General features: G+C 38.9%; 1 protein-coding gene across 5 annotated transcripts in view; it reads left to right on the top strand.

Annotated features, from left to right (window-relative positions):
• Positions 1-27,723, top strand: part of DENND5A (DENN domain containing 5A) — a 94,006-nt gene that overhangs the window by 50,259 nt on the left and 16,024 nt on the right. For all 5 annotated transcript variants that reach the window (XM_027563235.1, XM_027563234.1, XM_027563237.1 and 2 more), the window contains 8 exons: positions 1,316-1,503; positions 11,094-11,411; positions 12,535-12,750; positions 13,221-13,455; positions 16,268-16,418; positions 17,104-17,197; positions 20,245-20,376; positions 22,319-22,471. In XM_027563235.1, the coding sequence (XP_027419036.1) occupies positions 1,316-1,503; positions 11,094-11,411; positions 12,535-12,750; positions 13,221-13,455; positions 16,268-16,418; positions 17,104-17,197; positions 20,245-20,376; positions 22,319-22,471 (1,487 nt within the window). The remainder of the gene's footprint in view (positions 1-1,315; positions 1,504-11,093; positions 11,412-12,534; positions 12,751-13,220; positions 13,456-16,267; positions 16,419-17,103; positions 17,198-20,244; positions 20,377-22,318; positions 22,472-27,723) is intronic.

Genomic DNA, 27,723 nt, shown 5'->3' with positions numbered 1-27,723 from the left:
ATCTTCCCTGCCCAGGGATTGAACCCAGGTCTCCCTCATTGCAGGCAGCTTCTTTACCGGCTGAGCCACCAGGGAAGCAGAGGGCCACCTGTAAATGTTTGAGATGATGAAGTTTTAGTCATCAGCTTTTAATTATTGCATTACTAGTTAAACAAAAAAACCAAAAACTATTTCCAGGTCATGTTTAGTCAGGAACAACGTGTAAGCTGCTCCAGAGTTTTATTGGTGACCACACAGGATGCTTTGCTAAAACTTCTCTATCTAGTTGATGCATATCAGCTTCTGCTCACTTCCTACTCATTTGTCTTCATTTTCTGGAAAGCTTTTTGTTACTTATAACTCCTTTAAGCTGGGATTTGCTTAAATAGTGGGCTGAGTTTTTAGTGAATAAAGCTGTTTAACCCCTGTGAAAACTCACTCATTTGAAATCAACCATTCCAAGAGGATATTACTCATATGGTTTTAAAATTTTTGTTCCTACTTTGTCCTTAAGTATCAAACCATCATACCATTTGTAAATAGTAACTTGTTAAATTTTGATTTTAATAAATCTATTGTATTGGCTTTGCTTATTTTAAAAATAAAACTCCAAAAACAAAAAGAAAAAAAAGTCTAGAAATTGCATCCTAAAGAAAAGCTAAACTTTGAACATAAGCCTTCTCTTCCAAGCTATGCTCCCTGACCTAGAATAGGCTTTTGAGTAATGAAAATCAGTCTTCTGAGTCTGTCAAGTTCTAGGGAAGGTTTTTATCAAACTGTTAAAATGACACTAGGTTGTCAGGTTGGGGGCAGACTTAGCTAAGGGTAGAAAACCAGCTTCTGCTTGGTTGGTGGTTCTTTGGTCTTGATCTTGACTGCAGAGTTCACATCAGCTCTTTATAGAATGCAGACTCATGTAAGTGGTAAATGAGGTGTTTGGCATTCATGCTGACTAGAAACCAGACCACAGTTCCTTTTCTTTTTGTTCTAGTTCTCTACCCTCTTTCTACCTAAGAGAATCTACTTAGCATTCTCATTTAGTATTTAGAGCAAGTTGCCATTTATGAATTCTGTTGTATTTCTATTAAATGTTATAATGAGAATGGACCTGTGTATGTGTTGGGGGAGGGGGTATACTTCAGCATGTGATCCACTGAGGTTTCTGGGTTGTCTCTCTGATACCCATAAGAGAATCATGCTCTGAGCATACCCTTGCTGAAGTTTACACTGTTCTTTCTACATGGGGAATTGTATTAAACATTTTAAATTACCATTGGAGAAGCAGATGCCTTGTTTTTGACTGGTTTGTGTGTATGTGTTTATTTTTTTGACCTAGATTACCAGCGACTGATGACTGTGGCGGAGACAATTACAGCTCTCATGTTTCCTTTCCAGTGGCAGCATGTCTATGTTCCTATTCTCCCGGCTTCTCTCCTACATTTCTTAGATGCTCCTGTGCCATACTTGATGGGCTTGCATTCCAATGGCTTGGATGACCGGTCAAAACTGGAGCTGCCTCAAGAGGTAAGAGAAATGTGGAGCTTGGGTGCTGGTGCCTGTGGCCCTGATACAAGATTTGGGAGACAAGAGCTTTGGGATGAGTCCAGGGTGGTATTGCCAAGTTTGTTTTTTGGAGAACATAAATAACTTTCCAGGAAAAAAGTAAAAATAATTAACATTTAGCTCAATTTATATCATTCCGGAAACACTTATCACCTGACATACATTTATTGTAATCTCTGTGTTTATACTATTATGAACTGCCTTTTTCATGCACATTTTTTTAAACACAGGATTTTATGTATTTTTAAGACATTTATTAGAAAATCTTATTATGTAAAATTTTAAATTTACATGGAAGAGAGTAGCATATTTCAATACTTAGCTTCAACAGTTATCATACATTTAAATTGTATTTTATTTATATACTATTTCATATTATTTAAAGAAATTCCACATAATATGATTTTATAGCTACTTTAGTAGCCAGACTTATGTTAATAAATCATTGGTTTTCTTTTACAGGCCACAGTTGCTCTGTAAAAGTTGACCAGATCATGGTGATTCTTGTAGTACTGAGACATCTTTGAAAATTTTCCTTGCTCAAGATAATTTAGGCCTTGAGATAATGCATTTCCTCTCTTGCTGTGAGAATGGCCTGTTCAAAGTCTTTTCTATTGTTTTAAATACTAACATAACTGATTAAAAATAAGAATTTATTTAGTACTTCATTCTAAAATAAATTTAAAGCACCCTTAGAAATAAGATTGTTTACTGTTTATTTTCCTAGAACTACAGGTAAAACTCGTCTACCTCTTTTGGTCATTTGGTGGCTGGTATGAAACTAGCTGGGGGAATTGGGCTTTACTACTCTGAATTTCATAGTCAGTGGAAAGGCCTGGGAAGAACACTTTGGAGTATTCACACAATGGTCTCATCACTCTACCAGTGATTTTTTGGGGGAAGATTTTTATGTATAACTGAGGAATATGAGTAAAAGGACCTCCAAAGAAGAAGCCATTCTCATGGAATTGGGTCTGAGCAGCCTCATGTTGTTGGGCATGTCTGGGTAGCCACAGTGATGAACAATCCTGATAATTAGATCATACCTCCAATATTTAAATTATATTCAGATGCATCTCTTTTTCTCTGTCCTTTGGTTTTAGAATCAAAATGTCTTCTTTGTAGTTTTTGCTTTTTTACTTCCTTTGCTTCTTTGATTTTATAGTGCTTTGTGCTTTTTGGGGTGGGACAAAGTGAATTAAGAAAGAAAAGATCTAAATGATGTCAGCTAAAAAAAAAATTCAGAAGTCTGCAAAAAGAACAGAGTTTATTTGGGGACTTAAGATTTGCAATTGGGGAGAATCAGATTTGGTAACCCCTGAAAGAGTGTTCCAAGGAAGAGAAAGAATCGGGGCCTTATAAGGACAAAAAACCATGAAGTTGTTAAAAGTTGCCCTGTGAGAGCTGGGATCGACTCTAACCTAAGTCAGAATATTTGTCCTTAAGAAATCACAAGTTATTTTATGGTAGGGGTCCTATAAATATATAGACTGTCACAAATTGTTTAAGGGTAAGGGCCTTTTAGTATCTTGAGTTTTTGGAGGTGTTCTAGGTGATTTCATCAGGCCAAAAGGTCTAAATCCATCCAGACTGAGTCGTGCAAACATGATACCTCCTTAGTGGCCTCCTGACTCCATTTTAGAGATCTCTTTTAGCAATACTGACTCCATTTTGATTTTCACAATGATGGAGAATACCATTGCATTTTGGGGTATTGGGTTTTTCTATGTATTTGTCTACTGATAAATATGCCTGAAGAGTAGATATCAAAGATTGGAGTGTGGAGAGCTTTTTGTTGTTGCTTTAAATGATTGCATATTTAATATTGACACTTCTTACTGGTAAACCTAACTATAATTTTGTAGAAGTCAAATGAGAATAACAGTAGAAATGATTCAAGGTAGGAAGGCAAAGAGGCATGCATAATCTGATAAATAGGTCACTAGGCAAGAAGCCAGATTTCTGTTTTATTTTCATCTTTGGCATCAGCTGGCTGTACACTTGCGGTCAAGTTCTATTTCCTGTAGGGTCTCTCAGTATCATTCTGTGTGTGCTTCGGGTATGTGGGTGTGTGAAGAGGCTGCTGGGAGACCAGCAGTTTTCTTAACAGGACTGTTTGAGAGACTGTGGGTTGTTTGAGAAACCCAGAATCTCACTCTGTTCTGGGATGTTGGAGCTTCCACTTTGCAGCCGCCACTGTTGCTGCATCTTTTGTACTCTGCCTCTCCTTGTGGTCCCCTTGAGAAGGAGTGGTAGGTTGGAGAATACCTGTGTGTAGTTTATAAGCAGTTCTAGGGTTCAGAGTCCCACTTCATCCAGCCAGTCCCTCTGAAGATCATGTGTTTGTGGGGATAGTTACACAGCTGGATATTTTCTACCTTAATTTTTAGCAGATGACCTCTGGGATAGCTGAGTCTGTGTAGTCCCCCTGGTAAACTTTAGGCTAGTAAGGAACGAGGGGGTTTCTCAAGGAGTAAAGCATCATCAAAGGTACACATAATGAATGGAGAGTGATAATATTTTTGAAAGATAATTTTAAGATGTGTCAGAGATGATACATTTATAGTTTCAAATTCTAACTGCACAGAAGTATAAAGTAAAAAATTACCTCAGATTTTACCACCCAGAGATAACTAAGGCTGGGAAATTCACTTAGGCCTTTGCAAGTGGACATCATTAGGGTATTGGGGTCGGGCACACTCGATCTATAAAAGGGACTTTATCCAGAGGCATAAAGAGTGTACATTCCCTAACCCCGCCAAGTCAGAATTCATCAGTTGCTGCCCCATCTTTGGGTATCAGAAGTCTGTGAAAAGCTCTTTGTTTCTTTTTACACCAACACATGAGCTCAGCTGGCTCTGAGCAAGTGAGAGTGCTGTGCTGCTTTTGTGAAGCTTTCTTTGTCCTGTGCTTCTCTTTTGGGTTTCATTGTCTGAGCACAGGAAGGAGGCAGTTCCTCCACAACTGTGTTGGGGGAGGGGGTGTTCCTTCTTTCTGTCTTGGGCCCCTCTTTCTTTCCTTCTTTTTCAGGATACTTTGTCAGTAGCTTTTCCCTAGTAATCTGTTGAGACTAACCAGTGAGGCTGTCTGTGATTTGGTGCTAGGAACTCAGGGCTGGGAAAGACCATTGTGATCTTTTGCAGGAAGGGATTTGGGAAACTTCTGTGGTTTGGGATATCTCTGTGATCACTGCCCCAGAGTAGCTAAGTCTTCCCATGGCCTCTCCTGATGAGATAGAAGGTTAACTGAAGAAAACTGATCACTTGGGTTCAGTGCCTCTTCCAGGCTTCTTCTTGTCCCTCAAGCTGTTTGCAGGAGTTGGCCTCTTTTCAGATAAGGAAAGGGGTTTGAGGTAGATTTCAAGTTATTTCTATTTGTCAGAGCCCTCTGTGTCCTGACAGGAAAGAGCATGAAGCTGTTGTGCTGGTAGCTGAATGGCGTTCTTTTCATTTTGCCTTCTTATCCCTACCGGCCTCAGCCCAACTCTGAAGAATGGCTAGTAGTTTTGTCTCAGAGGCTCCTGTCTTAACCTCTGAAGTGCACCTGAGCTGCTTTCTTTTCTCCAGCCGCCTCTGTCCAGGAGTATCTGCAATATGTGGATACAGCATTTGGAGTTTATCAGATTCTTCACAGATGTTCTGTGTTTGGTCAAGAGCAGTGGGAGAAACGGCAGCCAAGCATTGTTGAGTGGATGTAGTTGTGTTTAGCTGCCTCTATGTTTCCTATTGAACAAACTGTTTTTTCCCCCCTCTAAAAAGAGGAGAACCAAGAAGATAAATAATTGCACTGTGTGCCTCTGGGGGGAGGGGTCACAGTGCTTTCTTCCGTTAGCTGTATGGACAGGGCTTGTGAGGCAGGTGATTTTCAAGACTAGATGATTTAATTCTGTCTTTACTATATTTTTTAATTGCTTGATCCAAAGGCATTTATGATTTTAAAATCTTAAAGGAATAAAAGTAAAAGTAGGTGTTAAACATGTATTAGCTCTTTAACAAGGAAGCATTTAACAAGGATGGAAGGGTTCAAAGTTGTTTTCTAGTGGAGGAACTCTGGAAAGTGGACTTTAAAGTGATTCTTCTAATTTTTGAATCTTGGTTATGGGAAAGTTCTCTTTAGTTATGGATTTGTTAATGGAGTAATTTATGCAGTCAGCAAATGTGTATTGAACGAATGCATACATGGCACATGGACATGTTAAAACATGAAATTTTCATAGATTGAGAGTCTGTGGAATAGTTAGATAAAGCTGGACTTACTATATGGTCCTCCTGCCTCCTAGAATATAAGACTTACTGATACAGGGATAAATAGCAGAAACAGTGGAACAGCATTTTGATATATAATAATACATACCATGTCAAAGAACTTTTTAGTAATGGAGCGGGAAAAATTGCTTGTCCATAGGAAAAAAAGGATTCTTACCTTAATCGCATAACAAAGTGAACTTGAGGTGGAATAAGCATTTAAATGTCAAAAGCAAAAATTTAAATCATCTAGAAGAAAACATTAGTACAGTCTTGATCTCGGGGTAGGAACTTTGTGAACAAGATGAAGAAAACACTTTCCATAAAATAAAAGATTGACAAATTTGATTTTTTTAATTAAGAAAAAGACATTTTAAAATGAAAAGATAAAAGCTAGGAGAAGATATGTATAGGACACATACAACCTATAAAGAGTTATCATCAGGAGATTATAAAGAACTTTTGCAAATAGGTAAGAAGATGAGCAACCCAATAGATAAATGGGCTAAACATATGAAGAGAGATTGCATAAAAAATACACATTTCTTGTAATCAGGAAAGTGTAAATTAAATGTACCCAGTCAAGTGGAAACAGTATCTGACTTTATTTTCTTGTGCTCCGAAATCACTGCAAGTGGTGACTGCAGCCATGAAATTAAAAGATGCTCCTTGGAAGAAAAGCTATGACCAACCTAGAGAGCATATTAGAAAGCAGAGGCATTACTTTGTCAGCAAAGGTCCATCTAGTCAAAGCTATGGTTTTTCCAGTAGTCATGTATGGATATGAGAGTTGAACCATAAAGAAAGGTGAGCACCGAAGGATGGATGTTTTTGAACTATGGTGCTAAGGAAGACTGGAGAGTCCCTTGGACTGCAAAGAGGTCAAACCCTAAAACCCTAAAGGAAGTCAGTCCTAAATATTCATTGGAAGGACTGATGCTGAAGCTCCAATACTTTGGCCACCTGATGCAAATAACTGACTTATTGGAAAAGACCCTGATGCAGGGAAAGATTGAAGGCAGGAGGAGATGGGGACAACAGAGGATGAAATGGTTGGATGGCATCACTGACTTGATTGATATAAGTTTGAGCAAGCTCCGGGAGTTGATGATGGACAGGGAAGCCTGGCTTGCTGCAGTCCATAGGGTTGCAAAGAGTTGGACACGACTGAGCGACTAAACTGAACTCAAGTGGGTATATTAAGAAATCTGATGATACCAAGTTTTGGAAAATACTTGGATTATTAGTAGGATCACTTTAGATTGTTGGCAAAAATGTAAATTGTTATAACCATTTTGGAATGCAGCTAGGACTTATCTTGTAAAATTGAATATTTGCATACATTATGACATAGCAGTTTCACTCCTAGGATATAACCAAGAGAAAATCTTGTACTTGTGTCCAAGAAAACATGTATGAAAGTGTAAAAGCAATACACAGGAAGCTAATTGAAGGCCTTTTGATGAGAAGATTGATAAATTGTTATATATACACACAGTGGGATATTGTGTAAGAGTGAAAATGAATAATGGATAGTTAAATAAAACAAAACGGCTGATTGTTAGTAACTCAATGTTGAGTGAAGAAAAGTAGTACCACAAGACTACTTAAAGAGCAGTGATCCTTTTACAGAATTTAAAAACAAGCAAAGAATCTAAAGGCATGTATACATATGTGATAAATGAAAAAAGGCAAAAAGATAACATAGAATTCAGGATAGTGATTACCTGGGGGTAAAACTGTGTAGGTTGGGGAGAAGTACATTGGTAGATAAAAATATTGGTAATTTCTAGTTTCTGGGTTGGACTGGTTTAAAAAAATAACGTCTTTAAGATTGTTCCCAGAAAGTTGTCAACTCACATTCCCAGTAACAGTCTTTGTTTCCTAGTAACTTTGGCAGGGTTGGACACTGTAAATCTTTTACATTTTTGCTAACTTAGTAGGTAAAAATATTTTGTTTGCATTTCTTGGTTTATTAGTGAAACTGAACATCTTTTCATATATTCGAAATTAACAGAAACTTCTTCTGTTTGCCTTTCATAGCCATTTTCCAGCTGGATGAATTAGCTTTATCTCAATACTTTCTTTGAATATTAATCTTTTACATGTTATGTATGACAATTATTGTTTGCCAGATTATTAAAAAAAATTTTTTAATGGCAGTATTTATACAAGGTTTTTAACCTTGAATAAAGTTTAAAGCTTCCCTTGTAGCTCATTTGGTAAAGAATCTGCCTGCAATGCAGGAGACCCGGGTTTGATTCCTGGGTTGGAAAGATCCCCTGGAGAAGGAAATGGCAACCCACTCCAGTATTCTTGCCTGGAGAATCCCATGGACAGAGGAGCCTTGTAGGCTACAGTCCATGGGGTCGCAAGAGTCAGACACGACTTAGCAACTAAACCACCATCACCACCACCACCACCACCACCACCACCAAAGTTTAGAAAGCCCAACTCTCTACCCTAAGGCTTAATAGTAATCATTTATATTTTCTTTTAATACTTTTGTGAATGTTTTTATATTTTTTCACCTTTTGTTATGGAAAATGTTGAACATACGTAAAAATAGAGAGGCTAACATCCATCATTGCACAGTAATCATCAACTCATGGCCAACTCTTCTTTCTGTATCCTCCACCCTTTCCCCATTTACCCTACTGGATGAACCCTACTGGATTATTCTGAAGCAGATCTCACCCAACATTATTATATCATCATGTATTTCATATGTGTCTCTAAAAGGTAGAAATTTTTTTTAATGACAAAGTGGCTTTATTTATATTTAAATCTTCAGTCTATCTCAAATTTATTTTTGAGTATGGTATTATACTTTTAACATTTCTAAATGTCCATTTGTCCCCAAAACATTTATTGACTGATCCATCCACAATAGATTGGTCTGTTGAAGACTATTCTTTTCCAACAGATTGTTGTTTTACATTTGTATTAGAATCCAGCAAGGCAGTTCAGTTCAGTTGCACAGTTATGTCTGACTCTTTGTGACCCCATGGACTGCAGCACGCCAGGCCTCCCTGTCCATCACCAACTCTTGGAGCTTGCTCAAACTCAGTCAGTAATGCCATCCAACCATCTCATCCTCTGTTGTCCCTTCTCCTCCTGCCTTTAGTCATTCCTAGCATTAGGGTCTTTTCAAATGAGTCAGCTCTTCGCATAGGTGGCCAAAGTACTGGAGCTTCAGCTTCAGCATCAGTCCTTCCAATGAATATTCAGGACTGATTTTCTTTAGTGTTGACTGGTTGGATCTCCTTGTTGTCCAAGGGACTCTCAAGAGTCTTCTCCAGCACCAAAATTCAAAAGCATCAATTCTTTGGCACTTCGCTTTCTTTATAGTCCAACTCTCACATCCATACATGACTATTGGAAAAACCAAAGCTTTGACTAGATGGACCTTTGTTGGCAAACTAATGTCTCTGCTTTTGAATATGCTATCTGGGTTGGTCATAACTTTTCTTCCAAGGAGTAAGCGTCTTTTAATTTCATGACTGCAGTCACCATTTGCAGTGATTTTGGAGCCCAAGAAAAGAAAAGAAAGTCTGTCACTGTTTCCATTGTTGCCCCATCTATTTGCCATGAAGTGATGGGATCAGATGCCATGACCTTAGTTTTCTGAATGTTGAGTTTTAAACCAACTTTTTCACTCTCCTCTTTCACTTTCATCAAGAGGCTCTTTAGTTCTTCTTCGCCTTCTAAGTGTGGCCTCAGAATTTTCTTGGGAGAAGGAAATGGCAACCCACTCCAGTATTCTTGCCTAGAGAATCCCATGGACATAGGAGCCTGGTGGGCTGCTGTCCATAGGGTCGCACAAAGTTGGACACGACTGAAGCGACTTAGCATGCATGCATGCATTGGAGAAGGAAATGGCAACCCACTCCAGTATTCTTGCCTGGAGAATCCCAGGGACAGGGGAGCCTGGTGGGCTGCCATCTATGGGGTCACACAGAGTCAGACACGACTGAAGTGACTTAGCAGCAGATGCAGCAGAATTTTCTTGGCTATTTTTTTCTTTTATTTTTATAGGTAAGATTCAGTGAGTTCATCAGATATGCCCTTCAAAAAAGTAAAAATCTTTCTGGAAATTAAAACCATTTTACATTAAATTTACAAATGTGGGGATAATTAGCATCTTTTCATTATGGAATTTTCCTATATAATAATATATAGTGTGTACTTGTGTATATATTCATTTATTGAAATTTTATATTCCACAGTGATAATAACAGTGTCGATTGACATTTATTGTATACTAACACTGTCCTAAATCCTTGATGTTGGTTGTCTCTTTATCCTTGTTATAACAAATGCTTAATTAAGCACATGATAATACTCTGCAGTGAAGCAAATGACAATTGTCTTGGCAATTGGTTCATGGTTATAAGATAAATATACAAAGATACTTGGCAACAGGTTCGTGGTTATAAATATACAAAGATAGACGACTTTTCTAATTTATAGCAGCATTACTTGAAAATTCCAACATGGTTGAGAACTATGAAATATTTAAGTTAAACTGAACAAGAAACATACTAAGACCTCTCAGGAGAAGAGTGGATGGTTACGAGCTTGAGGATATGACTGAAGTCAGGCTAGCTGAGTTCAAATCCCGGATGTACTACTTACTAGCTGTGTGACTTTGGACAAGTTACTTAACCTCTCTGTGTCAGTTTGTCTGTAAAATAAGGATAACTATTGCCAGGTTGCTTTTTGTTTATCCAGATTACCTGCCTCCCCAGCAGTGTATGAAAGTACTGTCTCACTGTATCCTCTCAGAAGCAGTCTTAAAGCCAGAAGGAAGCACAGAAATCAAGACCAGCCACCAAATCTTACAAATCAGGAATGAGGCTCAGAAAGGAATACTGGCATGCTCAGGGCCATATAGGGAGATAGTGACAGAGTCAGATCTGGTACCCAGACTTTGTGACACTCTCCTAGTACTCTTTCTACTGTTGTAAGAATTTGTGAGTTCAGTAAATATTCTATGAGCATTTACTATGTGAGAATTTGGTGCTAGATTCTAAGCATCTATGTACTTATTATATAATCCTTATCACTAAGGTAAATATTTTTATCTTCATTTATAACTGAGGAAACAGAGTTTCATATCTTTCCCAAGATACCAAGACTGGAAAGCATCAGGGCAGTATTGGAACTCAGGTCAACCTCCTTCCACCCCATCTTTATGCCACACCTAATTTATCCCCATTGCAGATGTTTGCTCTTTCCTCTCTTGTTGATTATTCCTCTAAATAACTCTGGAGTTGTTCACAGTCCTCCTGTTTTGACTACCAGGCTAACCTCTGCTTTGTGGACATTGACAACCACTTCATTGAGTTACCAGAGGACTTGCCTCAGTTTCCCAACAAATTGGAGTTTGTCCAGGAAGTCTCTGAGATTCTCATGGCATTTGGCATTCCCCCTGAAGGAAGCCTTCACTGTAGCGAGAGTGCTTCCAAGCTGAAGAGGCTCCGGGCCTCTGAACTCGTCTCTGACAAGAGGAATGGAAACATCGCAGGCTCCCCTTTACATTCCTATGAGTTCCTCAAGGAGAATGAAACTATCGCCCGCCTGCAGGCCTTGGTCAAGAGGACTGGGGTGAGCCTGGAGAAGGTAAGATGTTGTATATGGGTCTGAGCTAAGGTGATGACCTGGTCAAATAAAGTATAGGGTAAGAAAGTACCCAGTGCATACCTGTGAGTAGTGAAAGGATGCTCTGTATGGGAGACTCTGGATTTGGCCCTGGCAAACATGATCCTATGTGAATGCTACTTGAATCTAAATCTGGGTAGCTTTTCACTTGGACATCAAGGAGAATCTGCTGTCATTCTCTAAACACTGCAGCAGAGACTTAGAGGGATGTTGGTGGCAGTCTGAGTTTGGACCTCTTTCAGATCCATTGCCATGTGAATGTCACAGCAACCTAGAGCACATAGAGCAGGAATTGTTGACTTAGAGAGCCTGAGTGTTTTGCTTAAGATTAAATGCCTCTATGTGGTTGATTTGAAGTTAGAACCTGGCCCTCTTGAATTCTAGTCCTCTGTTCTTCCCGGGGATGTATTAGCTTTCCATTGCCTGACTTTGATGAGACTGTCTGCTTTCCGTAGTTGTTTACTCATCTCTTCACCCTCTCCATTCTCACTGTTATATCACTTTCTTAAATTACATATAAACAAAATAGGGTAATCATTTTGTTGGGCTTTTTTTTTTTAGTGCAGTGTGAAGCATGTCATTTTCCTGGTTTGTTAGTAGTGCAGATATTAAAAAAGAAAAATAATGGCCAGTTAAAGAAGAGCAGAGAAATATTTAGAGAGATTTAAGAGGTTAAAAGAGACCAGTAAGGAAAAATTTTTAGGGAGAAAGGGAACGTTAATATGGGGGAGAAAAAGAGATGAAGGGAGAATGAGAGTCTGACCTTGGTGCTTTGCATTATCATTTTCTTGTTGCCTTCCCAAATTCCTTCTTTCCTGACCCTTGGGATAACTAGTGCCTTTTCTTCTATTGCTGTTTCTCTGCCTGTAATGAGTTTCTCTCCACTTTCATTGAGTTGCTGGTTCCTGCAAGTGGAACACCCTCATTTATCTCTTCTTCATGTCAGAATTCCTTTCTTTTTTTTCCCCCCATTTTTTCTCTTTTGAATGACTCTTGTGGGGAAAAAAGGATGAGTTGCCTTTCTTTGGGATAAAAAGAAAAACTTGGGTGTTCTCAACTGTTTTATTTTGTTTTGTTTTTGTAGTTGGAAGTGCGTGAAGACCCCAGTAGCAATAAGGATCTCAAAGTTCAGTGTGATGAAGAAGAACTCAGGATTTACCAGCTAAACATTCAGATCCGGGAAGTTTTTGCAAATCGTTTCACTCAGATGTTTGCAGATTATGAGGTGTTTGTCATTCAGCCCAGCCAGGATAAGGAGTCCTGGTTTACCAACAGAGAGCAGATGCAAAATTTTGATAAAGTAAGTATTAATATAGTCCTGCTGGGGAGGTGGTAAGAAATGAGAACATTTAAAGATGTGACTGAAGATGAGTTTTTCTTCCATAAAATGTGCTGGAAACAAGTTCTCGGTCCTTCTGATGTTGGTAAAGTGTTGGGTTGCTTTAGAGCAGGGTGCGGGTTAGTGCTATCAGGTGATTTACCTTCAGTCGGAGCTCTCTCAGGCACAGATGCACATGCAGGTTGAACACCAGGATTCTGGGAACGTTGATTGCCACAGTAGGTTACTTGAGTAAGTTTAGGCCGGTGTGTCAAAGTTTCAGGATATTTGAAATACATAAATTTTTTAAAATGATGAGGTTTTGCGCTTTGCTTTTTGTAAAAACCTAGGAAGCTTCAGAGAACAATTAACCTATATATAGGCTTGGTTGATTGAGGCTGACATGACCTCTTCCCTCTCGATGACTCTCTCTTTCCTTTTGGTCCCACCAGGCATCTTTTCTGTCAGATCAGCCTGAACCCTACCTGCCTTTCCTCTCAAGATTCTTGGAGACTCAGATGTTTGCTTCTTTCATTGACAACAAAATCATGTGTCATGACGATGATGATAAAGATCCTGTGCTCCGGGTGTTTGACTCCCGAGTAGACAAGATCAGGCTGTTGAATGTTCGGACACCTACTCTGCGCACATCCATGTACCAGAAGTGTACCACAGTGGATGAAGCAAGTGAGGCCTCCTTGTTGCTAGCTTTCTAGCCTCTTGGATTATATCACTAACATGTCCTTATTCCTAAACATGCCAGCTTCTTTCTCTTGTTTCCTGCTTTTGCATAAGTTGTTTCCATTGCCTGCAATGCTTTCCTCTATCTTTTTTGCCTGGCAAACTTTTTCTCATCGTTTAACACTGTGTCAGTTAAGAATGGGTCCTGCTATAAGTACTAGAGAATCTAATTAGCAGCGCATTAAATAAATGGGGCTTATTGTTCTCAAATTATCAAGAGGGGCAAAATTGGTGGTGGTTCGGCTGCTCAGCAGTGTAATCAGGAAATGAAATTCTATCTTTTCATTCTGATATTTTTAACATGTTGACTTTTATTATATTCATGCTTATTGCCTCATTGTTACAAGAGGCCTTCTATGTTCAAATTCAGGGCCAAGGGGAAAGTTGATGCCAGCTGTATCGTCCCTCTTATATCAGAAAGCAAAAGCTTTCCCAGAAATTCCCAATAGCTTCTATTGTCTCATAAAAGCATATTATGTGACTACTGTTAAGTGCAAGGGAAGCTATGAAAGTGAGTATTGACCTGGTATAATGTTAACCCAAACTGTATTGAGATTCTATTAGCAAGAAAGAAGGGGTGAGTGAGTTATGGGTAAGTAAGCTGCTAACAGAAATCCAGCTGATGTTTCTCTTCCTCTGAAGCCTTCTCTGATGCTCTCAGGCTGAGTTGATTTCTTTGCTAAGCTCTTTTGTACCTTGTTCTTGCCTCCCCTTTATAATCTCTGTTCTGAGGTATCATTATTGGGGAGCAATTTAAAATCTGAGACTGTATTTACTCATTGTCTTACTCCCACTCCTCTAACATTATACCTTGAACATATAGATGTTAAAAGTTGTTTGCTACTTGCATGGTGGAGTACACCTTTTTGTTCACAGAGATTCTGTCTGGATCGGTTTAGCTAGAGAATAGTCTCAGCCTGAGGTGTCAAATTAAGTAGTGCGCTCACTTCGTGAGTGATATTCAGTGTCCTTGTGGCTTATTGGTATGTTTTGTTTGTTCATTTACTAAACGTAAATATTTCATGCCCAGTGTATGGTAAGTGCTCACCAAGTATTTACTAAATGAATGAATGAATGTGCCATGCATTTTTTTAGGTTTTGAAGATACAAGTGGTGACAGTTTGGACAATGTCCTGGCTTCCTCAACCTTATGCTTGGTAGCCTTCTGACTTTATCTTTCAGCTCATGCTCTAGGCCTTTCATTAAGATGATAGTCCTCTTGGTCAAGACTTGAGGACATGTTGCCCATGCAGGTGGAGTACTCTGACATAATCATCTTTGCCTCCTAGAGCACACATCCAGTTTCAGATTCCAGAACCCTGCCTAAGGTTTTGGTCCTGGGGAGCAAAGTGATCTCCTAAACCATCACTTTAAAGCAGGACTTCCCAATGTTTTCATGTTGTGTTACACTTGAAAATGACAATATTTATATATGGCTTTGAGAGTCCAGGTCTACCACTTAAGGCCAGGAAGCCTTGAATTTGGGCCTGCTTGGTCAGGATGCATGTCCTCTCCCCAGGAGACCCACATCCTGAAGTGTTCTCCAGGTCTGCCCATTAGAGCTGGTCAGGCTGGTCCCCCACAGAGCAGGGATTGCATTGCCCGCACACGTGTGACCTTGGCACTGTGTGCAGAGCTGGCCTGCCTGGGTGTGTGTTTTCTGCAGCCAAGAGTGTCCAGAGCAGGAGCCTGCTTTTGTAGATAGCTCTGTGGGGTCAGAGGGCTTCCCAGGTGGCGCTAGTGGTAAAGAGCCTGTCTGCTAATACAGGAGGCATAAAAGATGCAAGTTTGATCCCTGTGTCGTGAAGATCCCCTGGAGGAGGAAATGGCAACCCACTCCAGTATTCTTGCCTGGAGAATCCCATGGACAGAGGAGCCTGGCAAGCTATATAGTTCATAGAGTCACAAAGCGTCGGACACAACTGAAGCGACTTAACCTTAACATTGTGGGGCTAAAGGGAGGAGTCTGCTTATACTGGAGACTAAAATGAGAGGCTGTGGTGACTTGAGGCCTTGTTCTCCTGCCCAGAGGTTGAGGCAGTCAGTCCTCAGCCCATCTGTAATCCATTTGTTGAATACCAAATACTGATATGAATTACGCTGGTCTCATTTGTGGCCAGGACATGAATTCTTGTGGTCTTGTTAGAATGTGGGGTTTGGGATATGGAAGGAGAGCTAACTAACCCTCATTTCTGTGACTCCTTTCAGAAAAATGAGTATCAAAGACCCTCCACGCAACTACACAGTCTGTTCCCAGGAGTAATGCCATTGGTATATTCCTGAGATATGTAATCCAATAATGCTTGTTCAGGGTTCTTCCCGCTGGGTTCAGATTTCTAGCCTAGAGTAGCTCAGCTACCTCATCTCATTCTGCATGGACAGCTCAGTTTCTTGAATCAGTGTGATTGGAAAATGGTAAAAACATAGCTAATGGTGACTTTTTAGAGATTCTTTAAAATGTGACATTTAGAGGAGATCTTGGAAATTCTTTTTTAAAGAATGAAGTTTCACAAATTTTGGTATCTTGTGTTTTCCTTTTTATTCAGCTCAAAATACTTTATTTCCTTTTTTGATTTCCTTTTCGACCGCTGGTTTATTTAGAAATGTGTTATTTAGTGTTAAGGTATTAATGATTATTGTTGGTCACAGGACTTAACTGTCTGATTCAAGTTATTTCAGATTTATTGAGACTTGTTATATGGCCCAGAATTTGATATATTTTTTAAAGTACTGCACTTTCTTTTTCATTCTTATCCAGAGAAAGCAATTGAGCTGCGATTGGCAAAAATTGATCATACTGCGGTTCATCCCCATTTACTTGACATGAAGATTGGACAAGGGAAGTATGAACCAGGCTTCTTCCCTAAGCTACAGTCTGACGTGCTTTCCACTGGGCCAGCCAGCAACAAGTGAGTCAACCCCAGAGATTCCCTGGTGCAGCTCCCAGGTCACAGTGATAATATAGTATCTGGACCTAGACTGTCATTTCCAGAAGACCTTGACTTTTATAAAGCAAATGTGGAGAAGATACAAACTGTCCAGGTTGTTCACTTGTTTAAACAAGGAAACAGGTGACAGAGCATCATCAGCTCCTGTCTCCACTGTGCAAATTGGGATAGCTCCATGTATCAGGACCTGTAAAAGGCCAGACTGCAGATGGGTTGAAATCATCTGCAAATCTCATAACTGGACAGCACCTAGCTAGCACTGTAAGTGGTGGAGTAGAGTAAGTAGTGGTTGAAATAATTGGAGTCTGACCTGAAACTCAGTAACTTGGCAGAATTGTTTTTCCTTTGTTAACTTTTGGAGATGAGTTTATCGAAGGCCAGGCAGAGATGAGTGAAAATAGTTTTGGATCTGCAAGTGAAGTTTCTGTAGATGTTTCAAGAGAGAGAACGTCTTGGTTCCCTGGAAAAATATCTCTTTATTGCCCAGTCACTGATCTTTAACCTGCCCTTATATCAAGGTTTCTGAGCTACCTCTGATGACTTCTTGGTAGCTTACCATTGGTCCCTAGATGTTTAAGTTTTCTCCTATAAGTTGACCTTACTTTCTTAGCAGAATATTCTTAATTGTCTGCTTTGATTCTGTCAGGTGGACAAAAAGAAATGCTCCTGCCCAGTGGAGGCGTAAAGACCGGCAGAAGCAGCACACAGAACACCTGCGCTTAGACAATGACCAGAGAGAGGTAAGACACCTTGAGAATCATAAGAAATGACCCTGTTACCATGCTGTACCCTCCTTCTCTTTCGTATATCCTTGGTCTCTGATCTGATTCAAACATCCTTCCCACAGGGAAGGGTTAATAATGAGTTAGTTCCTGATACGTGATACGGGCCTGGCTTGTGACAAGGATGTACAGTGGTTCACAAGTGGCAGCAGCCACTAACCACATGCATCCTCTCCTGAGCCAGACTTGCACTTGTGTTTAGTGATGCTCCCAGTACTTGGAAGAAAGCCTTTCACTATTGTTTCAGTAGTCACTCATGCATGATACTCACTCTCTCCCAGGTGTAGTGAGAGTGGTAGGGGTGACAGGAACATCAGGGAGTAAGATTCTACAACTTGGAAAAATTCCTTTGAAAATTCTTGAGGCTTTTGTGTGTGTTTGGTATGATAGAAAAGAAGTTAATTTGTTAGAATGAGATGGAGGAAAAGCTGAACTTGGGTTAATGCTGTGAATCTCTGAACCTGGGGAGGAGAAGCCTTTTTTACCTATTTTTTTCTTCATCTTAATTTAAAAGAGGTAATCTTGACTTTTTTCTTGGAGGAGCCAAGGGAATATTATTATCAGGTGCCTGGGGATTGAGGATTCTTCAATTGACCTGAGTCCTCATTGCTTGTAAGCAGAGTTTTTCAGCACTGCTGTAACCTCAAGTTATAAACCTCAAGTTGCAGACCCTGCCTTACTGAGTTGCAATGAAGTTGTGAAAATGGAGCTTAAGCTTCAGAAACATATTTCAGCAACTTCTCTTTAAGAAAAGACCCTGCAGTTTGCATTTTATACAAAGTCAAGTAAAGCATATTATTTTCATATGTGTCTAGCACCTCAGTGGATGGGAAAATATATTGCTTTTGCTGTTTTTTAAATGAATAAAATTGCAAAGTATGGTCATGAATTTTTAACGGCTGGTTTATAGGGTACAGTTGCACTTAATGTTTTTGTGAGGATGGCATAATGGGTGTAGGGTGTGGGTGTTATTTTTAAAGTTCTCCTCTAGGTCTTCCATCTAACCTCCATAATACTTCTTTCAGCAGGGTTTATTGAGCATGCTTTCTTGGTCAAAATCACTGTAGTAAACACTTTGAAATATAAAAATGACAAGGAGATACCCTTGTCCTCAGGGAATGCCAGTTTACTAAGGGAGCAAAGGCAGGTATGCCTTTAGTAGAAGAATCTTTTAGTCTTTAGTAGAAGAATCTTTTGAAAGAGCTGTATGGGAGGCATACCAGTGTTTGATTACTGATTAGAGAAAACAGAGTTCCATTGTGTCTGGGATAATCTCAAACAAGACTGCTTAGAGGAACTAACATCTGTTTTAGTCTTGGATGATAGGATTATTAGGAACAGAGATGCGCATTGCAAGTAGAGGAGATGGAAGGATCTAAAGTGTGGTGGTGGATTGTGTAAAGGAGACTGTGGGCAGAATATTTTGGAAGCAAGAGGTACTGGAGGTAGCTAGCAAGTTAGAAATCAGATAGCAGTAGTACAGGTGATAGTAATTGAAGCCTAATCTTGAGGGTTGATAGTAGGGGCAGAATGAGGGGGCAGAAAGTAGAATGGACAGAATTGTACTTCTGGAATAAACATGGGCAAGAAAGAAGTTGGGTACAAATGTTGGTTGTGAAACTGGGATACTGAGAAGGTGTCAGTGTACAGTTTATTGCATTGATGTGGGTTCTGTGTTAAAACAGACAGCATGTGGGGAATCACCAGCAAATTATAGAAAAGCAGAAAATGCATTTGTTTTGAGTGTGCACACATGCAAGAGTACTTCATGTGAGATGCCGAACTGGGTGAATCACAAGCTGGAATCAAGATTGCCAGGAGAAATAACAGCAACCTCAGATATGCGGATGATACTACTCTAATGGCAGAAAGTGAAGAGGAACTAAAGAGCTTCTTGATGAAAGTGAAAGAGGAGACTGAAAAAGCTGGCTTAAAACTCAACATTTAAAAAACTAAGATCATGGCATCTGGTCCTATCAGTTTATGGCAAATAGATGGGGAAAAAGTGGAAGCAGTGACAGATTTTATTTTCTTGGGCTCCCAAATCACTGCAGATGGTGATTGCAGCCATGAAATTAAAAGATGCTTACTCCTTGGAAGAAAAGCTATGACTAACCTAGATAGCATATTAGAAAGCAGAGACATCACTTTGGCAACAAAGGTCTGTCTAGTCAAAGCTATGGTTTTTCCAGTAGTAGTGTACGAATGTGAGTGTTGGACCATAAGGAAGGCTGAGTGTTAAAGAATTGATGCTTTTAAATGGGGGTGCTGGAGAAGACTCTTGAGAGTCCCTTGGACAGCTAGGAGATCAGACCAGTTAATCCTAAAGGAAGTCAGCCCTGAATATTCATTGGAAGGACTCATGCTGAAACTCCACTGCTTTGATCACTTGATGCAAAGAGTGGACTCATTGGAAAAGACCCTGATACTGGGAAAGATTAAAGGTAAAAGGTAAAGGGAGTGGCAGACAATGAGATGATTAGCATCACTGACTCAATGAATATGAATCTGAGCAAACTCCAGGAGATAGTGAAGAACAGGGGAGGTTGGCGTGCTGCAGTCCATGGGGTCACAAAAAGTCTGAGACAACTTTACAACAGTTTAGCAAAGATGGATATCTTTGATATGAGCAGAGGGATTAAATTCCTCCCAACTTGGTGGGGAAAATGATTTTTCTCAATAGTACTCTGAGATTATAGTTGGTTTGTCCACGCATAGGAGTTTGCACATACGTGTTACAGCTGTGTGTTTTTTACCTTTTGTATCATTAAAGCCAAGATAATTCCAGCACTCATGGAGTGCTTTACCTCAGAAGAAGAATTAATTCACCCTGTTCTCTTAGTTTTCCCTAAGATACAGTTGCTTTTTAAACTTTGTCCTGAGCCTAAGAATGATTCAGTAAGATAGTGCAGGGTGATAGTGCCCTCTTCAGGCACCCATCTGTACTGGTTGCCTGTGATTTGTATGCATGGGCACAAAGTCTTTGATTTTTCCTTTTGCTTTAGAAGTACATCCAGGAAGCCAGGAATATGGGCAGCACCATCCGCCAGCCCAAACTGTCCAACCTCTCCCCGTCAGTGATTGCCCAGACCAACTGGAAGTTTGTGGAAGGTCTGCTGAAGGAATGCCGCAACAAGGTGAGCTGTGGGCTCTTCTGAATGTGTATTTTCCTTGGCAGCCAAGGTGAGACCAAGGCTTAGCTCTGACCATTCTTCTCTTGATTTTTAAAATATTGTTAATATAATGAGATAGTTCTAATGTTAAGATCCTGTTAACTTGGAATTAGATGTATTTGTTTTACATAACATGTAACATTGATTGAGAGCAAGCATAGTTTGCTTGATAAAAATTTAATATGTATTCTTTAAAGCTGAGAGGCAGTGGTAGTTTTTAATTTTAGACATCTTGTGTTACTTACTTAAAATCATTAGTTTTAATATAGTTAAATTGTCAACAGATTCATTTTACACATATGCAAATATTTTTGCCCCTCTAGTGTACTGATAACACTGATTTCATGTATCTAGAAACAAAAGATTTCACTGAGTGCCTGCTGTGTGTCAAAGTGTGTTACTCAGTTTGTTTGCTGTTGGCATGTTTTTTTGCCATTCTATAAGAATCTCAATTTTTTTAAAGGTATTTTATTGAGGTGTAATTGATATATAAAAAATGGCACACATTTATGTATACGTCTTGATCATTTTTTTTTTTGGAGGGATCTATAGATGATTAAAAATTTTTTTTAAATTTTTTTTTAAATGGAGAATAATTGCTTTACAATATTGGTTTCTGCCATATAGCAACACAAATTGGCCAAAGGTATACGTATATCCATGTGCATACACTGGTGATACCACTAGTACAATCAGGATGTCTGTCACTTCCCAAAATTTCCTTATATTCTTTTGCAATTTTTTTGTATGTGTGCAAATGCAGCATATTTATAACCTTAACATATTTTAAATTGCACAACAGATCTGTTCAGTGTATATGAATTTCACAGACATAAAGTGAAAAAGAAAAGAAAATAAACTATATTGTTAATCATTTCCTTGCTTTTCTGTAGTTTTATTGTGTAAGTCAGGACAGTGATCACTTCTAGAGTGGGAAGGTGATTGGAGAAGGCATATAGGGTTCTTCAAAGGTATAGATGGGCATTATTGTTTTTCTTAACCTTAGGTCATGTTAGTCTAATAGTATACACTCACATAAACACATACATGTGTATGTATATGAGATATATTTCACAATAAAAATGTTAAAAATAGTAGTACCAGAAAAGAAATATGCCAGAATGTTAAGAGTTGTTGCTTCTTCAAGGTAGAGTATGGGGTGATTTTTTTCCTTGCTCAGATTTTTATATGTCACACATTTATAACACAAATCTTCCTTAAGAACTTGAATTCAATATTCAAGCAGCTTTAGATTCAAAGACCAGATCTGCTACTACTTTGCTGTGTGAATTTGGGCAAGTTACTTAAGTTCTCTGACCTCAATTTCATTATCAATAAATTGTGAAAAATAATAACTTCTTACAGAGCTATTTGGCTTAACTGAGATAATGTTATACTTAGTACAGTGCCTGGCACATAGTGATGAAACCTGCAATTATCATTATACAGTTTTTGTTTTACAGTGAGCACATGAAAATTTTTTTACCTAAAAGTAAATTACTTCTCAACTTTTTATCCCATTGGCAGGTACTTCAGATATATTTCTGGGATTAAATGTTTTTAAAGATTTGTTTAAAAGGTCAGTTAGGCAATGAGAATCAGAGAATGTCTGAGATGAGCATGACCAAAGGGTTTTATTCAACTCTTTTCATCTCATAAGTAAAAACACTGAATCCCGAGTGATGAAATGACATGTCCACGGTCAGTGATTTCTGTGTTTTTATCTTCTTTAAAGAAAGCACTTTACTATATAACCTGACCGATATGGTGAAAAATAAATACACTCTTTACCTGTGGGTCTTCCTCTCAGTCCAACAGATGTACCTGGCAGGTGGCCACAAGCCTGTCTAGTTGAATGTCATCTGGCTAATGTGGGTGTCTAATCTTACCGACTGATTTCTTATAGACCAAGAGGATGCTGGTGGAGAAGATGGGGCGAGAGGCTGTGGAACTAGGCCATGGGGAAGTGAACATCACGGGGGTGGAAGAGAACACCTTGATTGCCAGTCTTTGTGACCTACTGGAAAGGATTTGGAGTCATGGGCTACAGGTGAAACAGGTAATGAATGTCTGGCCTCTCCCTTTTGAGCAGACTATCTTCCTCTTTTTGCATACTAGTTTCCCCACTTTTCCAGCTGGCTGGCTTTAAAGAATAGCACATGGTGCTTGTGGAGTGAGACTTGAAATTGATTTTTTTTTTGGTATAGAAAATTGTACACCTAATAAGTGTGAATTTTATGGTAATATGAATTATGTCTCAATAAAGTTCTTTTTTTTTTTTCAATTCAAATAGGATCATCCTGTACATAATATTTTGGAACTTGTTTTTTCTTGCCTCAGAATGTCTTCTCCATGTTCTTAACTAATTTAGGTGATAGTATGGTAAGTATTTAAGAGCTGAGACTATAAGTCAGATAGTCCTGGGTTTAACTCCTGCTTTCAGTCTGTGAAACTGAGCACAGTACCTAGCTTCTGTAAGATTCTTTTTCCTCGTGTCCATGATGGAATTGTAAAAGAACACACCTCCATAGGACTCTTATGAAGATTTGAAAAGATAATTTGTGTGAAGCACTAAGTTCAGAGCTTGTTATAACTGGGAGGTTCTCTAAAAATGTTTGTGGTTATTCTTCTAAAAGTTCAGTTTTAATTACTCTTTTCACTGTATAGATGTACAGTACTTAAATTAAGCCTTTATTATTGGTTATCTAATTTATTTCTGATTTATCAGTATTAAGAACAGCACTATTATTATAAGCTTTTAAAAATGTTAGTAATTGTATATCACATTCCTAAAATGTTGAGAGTTTTGTAGTAGAGCAGCAACACTATAGGCATTGAAATCAGAAAGACCTGGTTTTTAATCCTAGCTCTTCTTGATAACTTTAAGTGACTTAGAATTTCTGAGTCTCATCTTCCTTATCTATACTACAGAGTTAATAAAACCTAGCTTTCAGGGTTGTTATGATAATTAGATATGGTTAAAAAAAAAAAAGTACGTGGCCTGTGGTAGGTATGCACCATACAATAACTCTTATTATGCCAGGTTCTATGTGATGGATTTATATTTCTTTCCTTTTCTCTGTAATAAATGAGTAGACTATATATGATCATTTTATCATTTTCTTTTAAGTTTAGCAAGCCTGGCAATATAGTTGAGCTCTTTCAGTTTTTTAGTAAAATATATGCTCCCCCCAAACTTATTATTCTCCATAAAAATCTTTAGGGAGTTAGGTGTTAAAAAATAGTAATACCATATCATCACAGGTGTCTTAAACTTGTCCTCTGAGGCTTTGCAACCATATCCTTTAGGAGTTCCCACAGCCTGGGGAATTTTGTTTGGAGCCCGTTTGATCCCCCTCTCAGTCTGGATAGACAGAGGCTACTTACTGGTGAGCAACCAGTACAGAATAGTGGGAACTTTTCAGTTGAGCTTCCATTTTATCCTGAGTTCTGATTTTGGAGCTCTACATGTGAAGCACTGACAGTGTCACAGAAGGAATTGAAGATCTCTGTTTTCTGGCAGGGACACATGTTCAGCTGGGGATTGAAATCCCTACAGCGTGTTCTCTTTAGGCCTCCATTTTGTTAACCTTCGTTTAGACCACTTTTCTCTCCTGCTGAGAAATTCCTCAGTTATGTTTCAGTCCAGGGATTATACCTGGCTCCCTGGTCCCCTCAATCATGTACCCAACTGTGACCAAATTCACTCTCAAAGAGTGATCATCTCAGTCCCCTCTGGGGGCACCTTGTTGAACAACTACTTACTTGCTTAGAAAGTCAAAGAGAACCCAAACCACCGTTTTTGCTGCTAGTCTCAGTTTGTTACCAGCTGCCTGCCTGAAAGGCTGCCAACAGCAGGTCCTCATAAGAACCTGTGTTAACCTCACCACTCTCTTTGGCTTCTGGTGACATCTTCCAAGGATATGGACTTCCTTTAGTATATTTTTCTGAGGTTTGGTTTTCTCATACTGGTTTAGTAACTGTTGCCATTTCAGGACTGATCAGTGAAAAGGGGTTGTTTCTCATCTTTCATGCATGTGACATTCTTGGAGAATCTGGTGCTGTATATTGTTTGGCCACATTCCCAAATGTGTAGTTGGGCAATATTGAATCTTGAAGTCCCAGTCAGCCCCTTTGCAGTCACTGAGCACCTGGGTGTCCTTCTGGCACCGTGGCTGGTGTTGCTCTTGCCTTTGGCTCTTTGGCATCATTACATGTGAGGACTCTGGTGACCAGCTGTATTTCTGTGTCACATCCAGACCGTTGTGTTAAAGGAGCCTGCCTTCTTAGTCTGCCTATATTTAGGGGATACAGTGATGAATAAGGCAGTCTCTGCTTTTTCAAGAGTTAATAATGGTTTTGGCAAATGGATGGATATATGGGTTTCTAGAAGTTGAATTAACTAAATCAAAGACCGTGAATATTTTGAGCTCTCATATTGTCTTTTTCTTTATAGTATTAATAAACCAGTTCGTAACAGTATAAGAATTATAAGTCTCATTGATTTTGTTGAACATCTGTTTTCTCAAACATTTGGTATTTCAGTGAATTTAAAAAATGGTCTTTTCTAATTGTGTGTTTTTTTAAAAACTGCCATTAAGGTTGTTGGGTTTTAAGTTGGTTAAATCTTGTAGGAAATCCAAACCTACAGAAAGTTCATGTCAACAGCTTAGTGATCTGTAGATGGGGGATTTTTCCCATTCACATGCTTGATTCACCCCCCTCCCCAAATCAGGTTAATTGGTGGATAAAAATAAAATAGAGCTTCCATATTCTCATGGGAAAAATCTTGAGACTTAATTCCCCACATTCATTGCCAAATATAAAATTTTCTTCAGAAAATACAGCTTCAGAAGTTAAATGCTGTCTTCCAGAAGCTCCCCATATAGCATCATTATTAACAGTAATGGTTCTAATATTAGCTGTACTTAAACTTGCATCCCAATACCCTACTTACTAGTTATATGATCTTTTACAAGTTACTTAGTTGATTCTCAGTTTGTTCTTTTCTAAAGAAAATGAAGGTAGAGGTACCTACATTGTAGAATTGTTAGAAGCATTAAGTAAAATATTGTATTTTAAACTTTTAACATAGTGCTTAGTTCATAGAAAATGTCAAGACATGGTAGTTTCTGTCATTATTACTCTTGTAAAATATAGAACTAAATCACTTGTAAAATGACCATAATAAATCCTACTATTAAAATTATACTACATTTATATCTGCTATGTGAGAATATTTATCATGAATCTGAAGTAAAATTTTTAATCCTATAACAAGTTAACATAGAGACAAGGGTCTCTATGTATACAAGGATAACTAGACTAAGGAAACAAAGCAGTTGCTAGGTGGCCAGCTAGGCTCACTTACTTTATAGGCAAATTGCTCCCTTAACATCAGGCTTGAAAATACTATTCAGATTTGTGTCTTGGTAAAACCCAAAATGGAAAAGTAGGAAGTCAAGAAACACCTGGAGTAACAGGCAAATTTGGCCTTGGAGTACAGAATGAAGCAGGGCAAAGGCTAATAGAGCTTTGCCAAAAGAACACACTGTTCATGGCAAACACCCTCTTCCAACAACACTAGAGAAGACTCTACACATGGACATCACCAGGTGGTCAGCACCAAAATCAGATTGATTAATTCTTTGCAGCCAAAGGTGGAGAAGCTCTATACAGTCAGCAAAAACAAGACCAGGAGCTGACTGTGGCTCAGATCATGAACTCCTAATTGCCAAATTCAGACTTAAATTGAAGAAAGTAGGGAAAACCACTAGACCATTCAGGTATGACTTAAATCAAATCCCTTACAAATATACAGTGGAAATGAGAAATAGATTTAAGGGACTAGATCTGATAGACAGAGTGCTTGATGAACTATGGCCAGAGGTTTGTGTTCTTAATTAGAGAACAGGAATCAAGACCATCCCCAAGAAAAAGAAATGCAAAAAAACAAAATGGTTGTCTGAGGAGGCCTTACAAGTAGCTTTGAGAAGAAGGGAAGTGAAAAGCAACAGAGAAAAGGAAAGATATACCCATTTGAATGCAGAGTTCCAAAGAATAGCAAGGAGAGAGACAAAAGCCTTCCTCAGTGATCAGTGCAAAGAAATAGAGGAAAACAATAGAATGGGAAAGACTAGAGAGCTCTTCAAGAAAATTAGAGATACCAGGGGAACATTTCATGCAAAGATGGGCACAATACAGGACAGAAATGGTAAGGAACTAACAGAAGTAGAAGATATTAAGAAGAGGTGGCAAGAATACACAGAAGAACTGTACAAAAAAGATCTTCATGACCCAGATAATCACGATGGTGTGATCACTTACCTAGAGCCAGACATCCTGTAATGTGAAGTCAGATGGGCCTTAAGAAGCATCACTACAAACAAAGCTAGTGGAGGTGATGGAATTCCAGCTGAGCTATTCCAAATCCTGAAAGATGATGCTGTGAAAGTGCTGCACTCAATATGCCAGCAAATTTGAAAAACACAGCAGTAGCCACAGGACTGAAAAAGGTCAGTTTTCATTCCAATTCCAAAGAAAGGCAATGTCAAAGAATGCTCAAACTACCGCACAATTGCACTCATCTCACAGGCTAGTTACGAAATGCTCAAAATTCTCCAAGCCAGGCTTCAACAATATGTGAACTATGAACTTCCAGATGTTCAAGCTGGTTTTAGAAAAGGCAGAGGAACCAGAGAGCAAATTGCCAGCATCCGCTGGATCATCAAAAAAGCAAGAGAGTTCCAGAAAAACATCTATTTCTGCTTTATTTGACTATGTCAAAGCTTTTGACTGTGTGGATCACCACAAACTGTGGAAAATTTTGAAGGAGATGGGAATACCAGACCATCTGACCTGCCTCTTGAAAAATCTGTATGCAGGTCAGGAAGCAACAGTTAGAACTGGACATGGAACAACAGACTGGTTCCAAATAGGAAAAGGAATATGTCAAGGCTGTATATTGTCACCCTGTTTATTTAACTTATATGCAGAAGTACATCATTCAGCCCTGAGAAATGCTGGGCTGAATGAAGTACAAGCTGGAATCAAGATTGCCGGGAGAAATATCAATAACCTCAGATATGCAGATGACACCACCTTTATGGCAGAAAGTGAAGAAGAACTAAAGAGCCTCTTGATGGAAGAGAAAGAGGAGAGTGAAAAAGTTGGCTTAAAGCTGAACATTCAGAAAACTAAGATCATAACATCTGGTCCCATCACTTCATTGCAAGTAGATAGGGAAACAGTGAAAACAGTGGCAGACATTATTTTATTGGGCTCCAGAATCACTGCAGATGGTGACTGCAG

Source organism: Bos indicus x Bos taurus, chromosome 15 (genome assembly GCF_003369695.1).
Source record: "Bos indicus x Bos taurus breed Angus x Brahman F1 hybrid chromosome 15, Bos_hybrid_MaternalHap_v2.0, whole genome shotgun sequence".
Taxonomy (NCBI): domain Eukaryota; kingdom Metazoa; phylum Chordata; class Mammalia; order Artiodactyla; family Bovidae; genus Bos; species Bos indicus x Bos taurus.
This window is presented reverse-complemented; position numbering and strand designations above follow the sequence as displayed.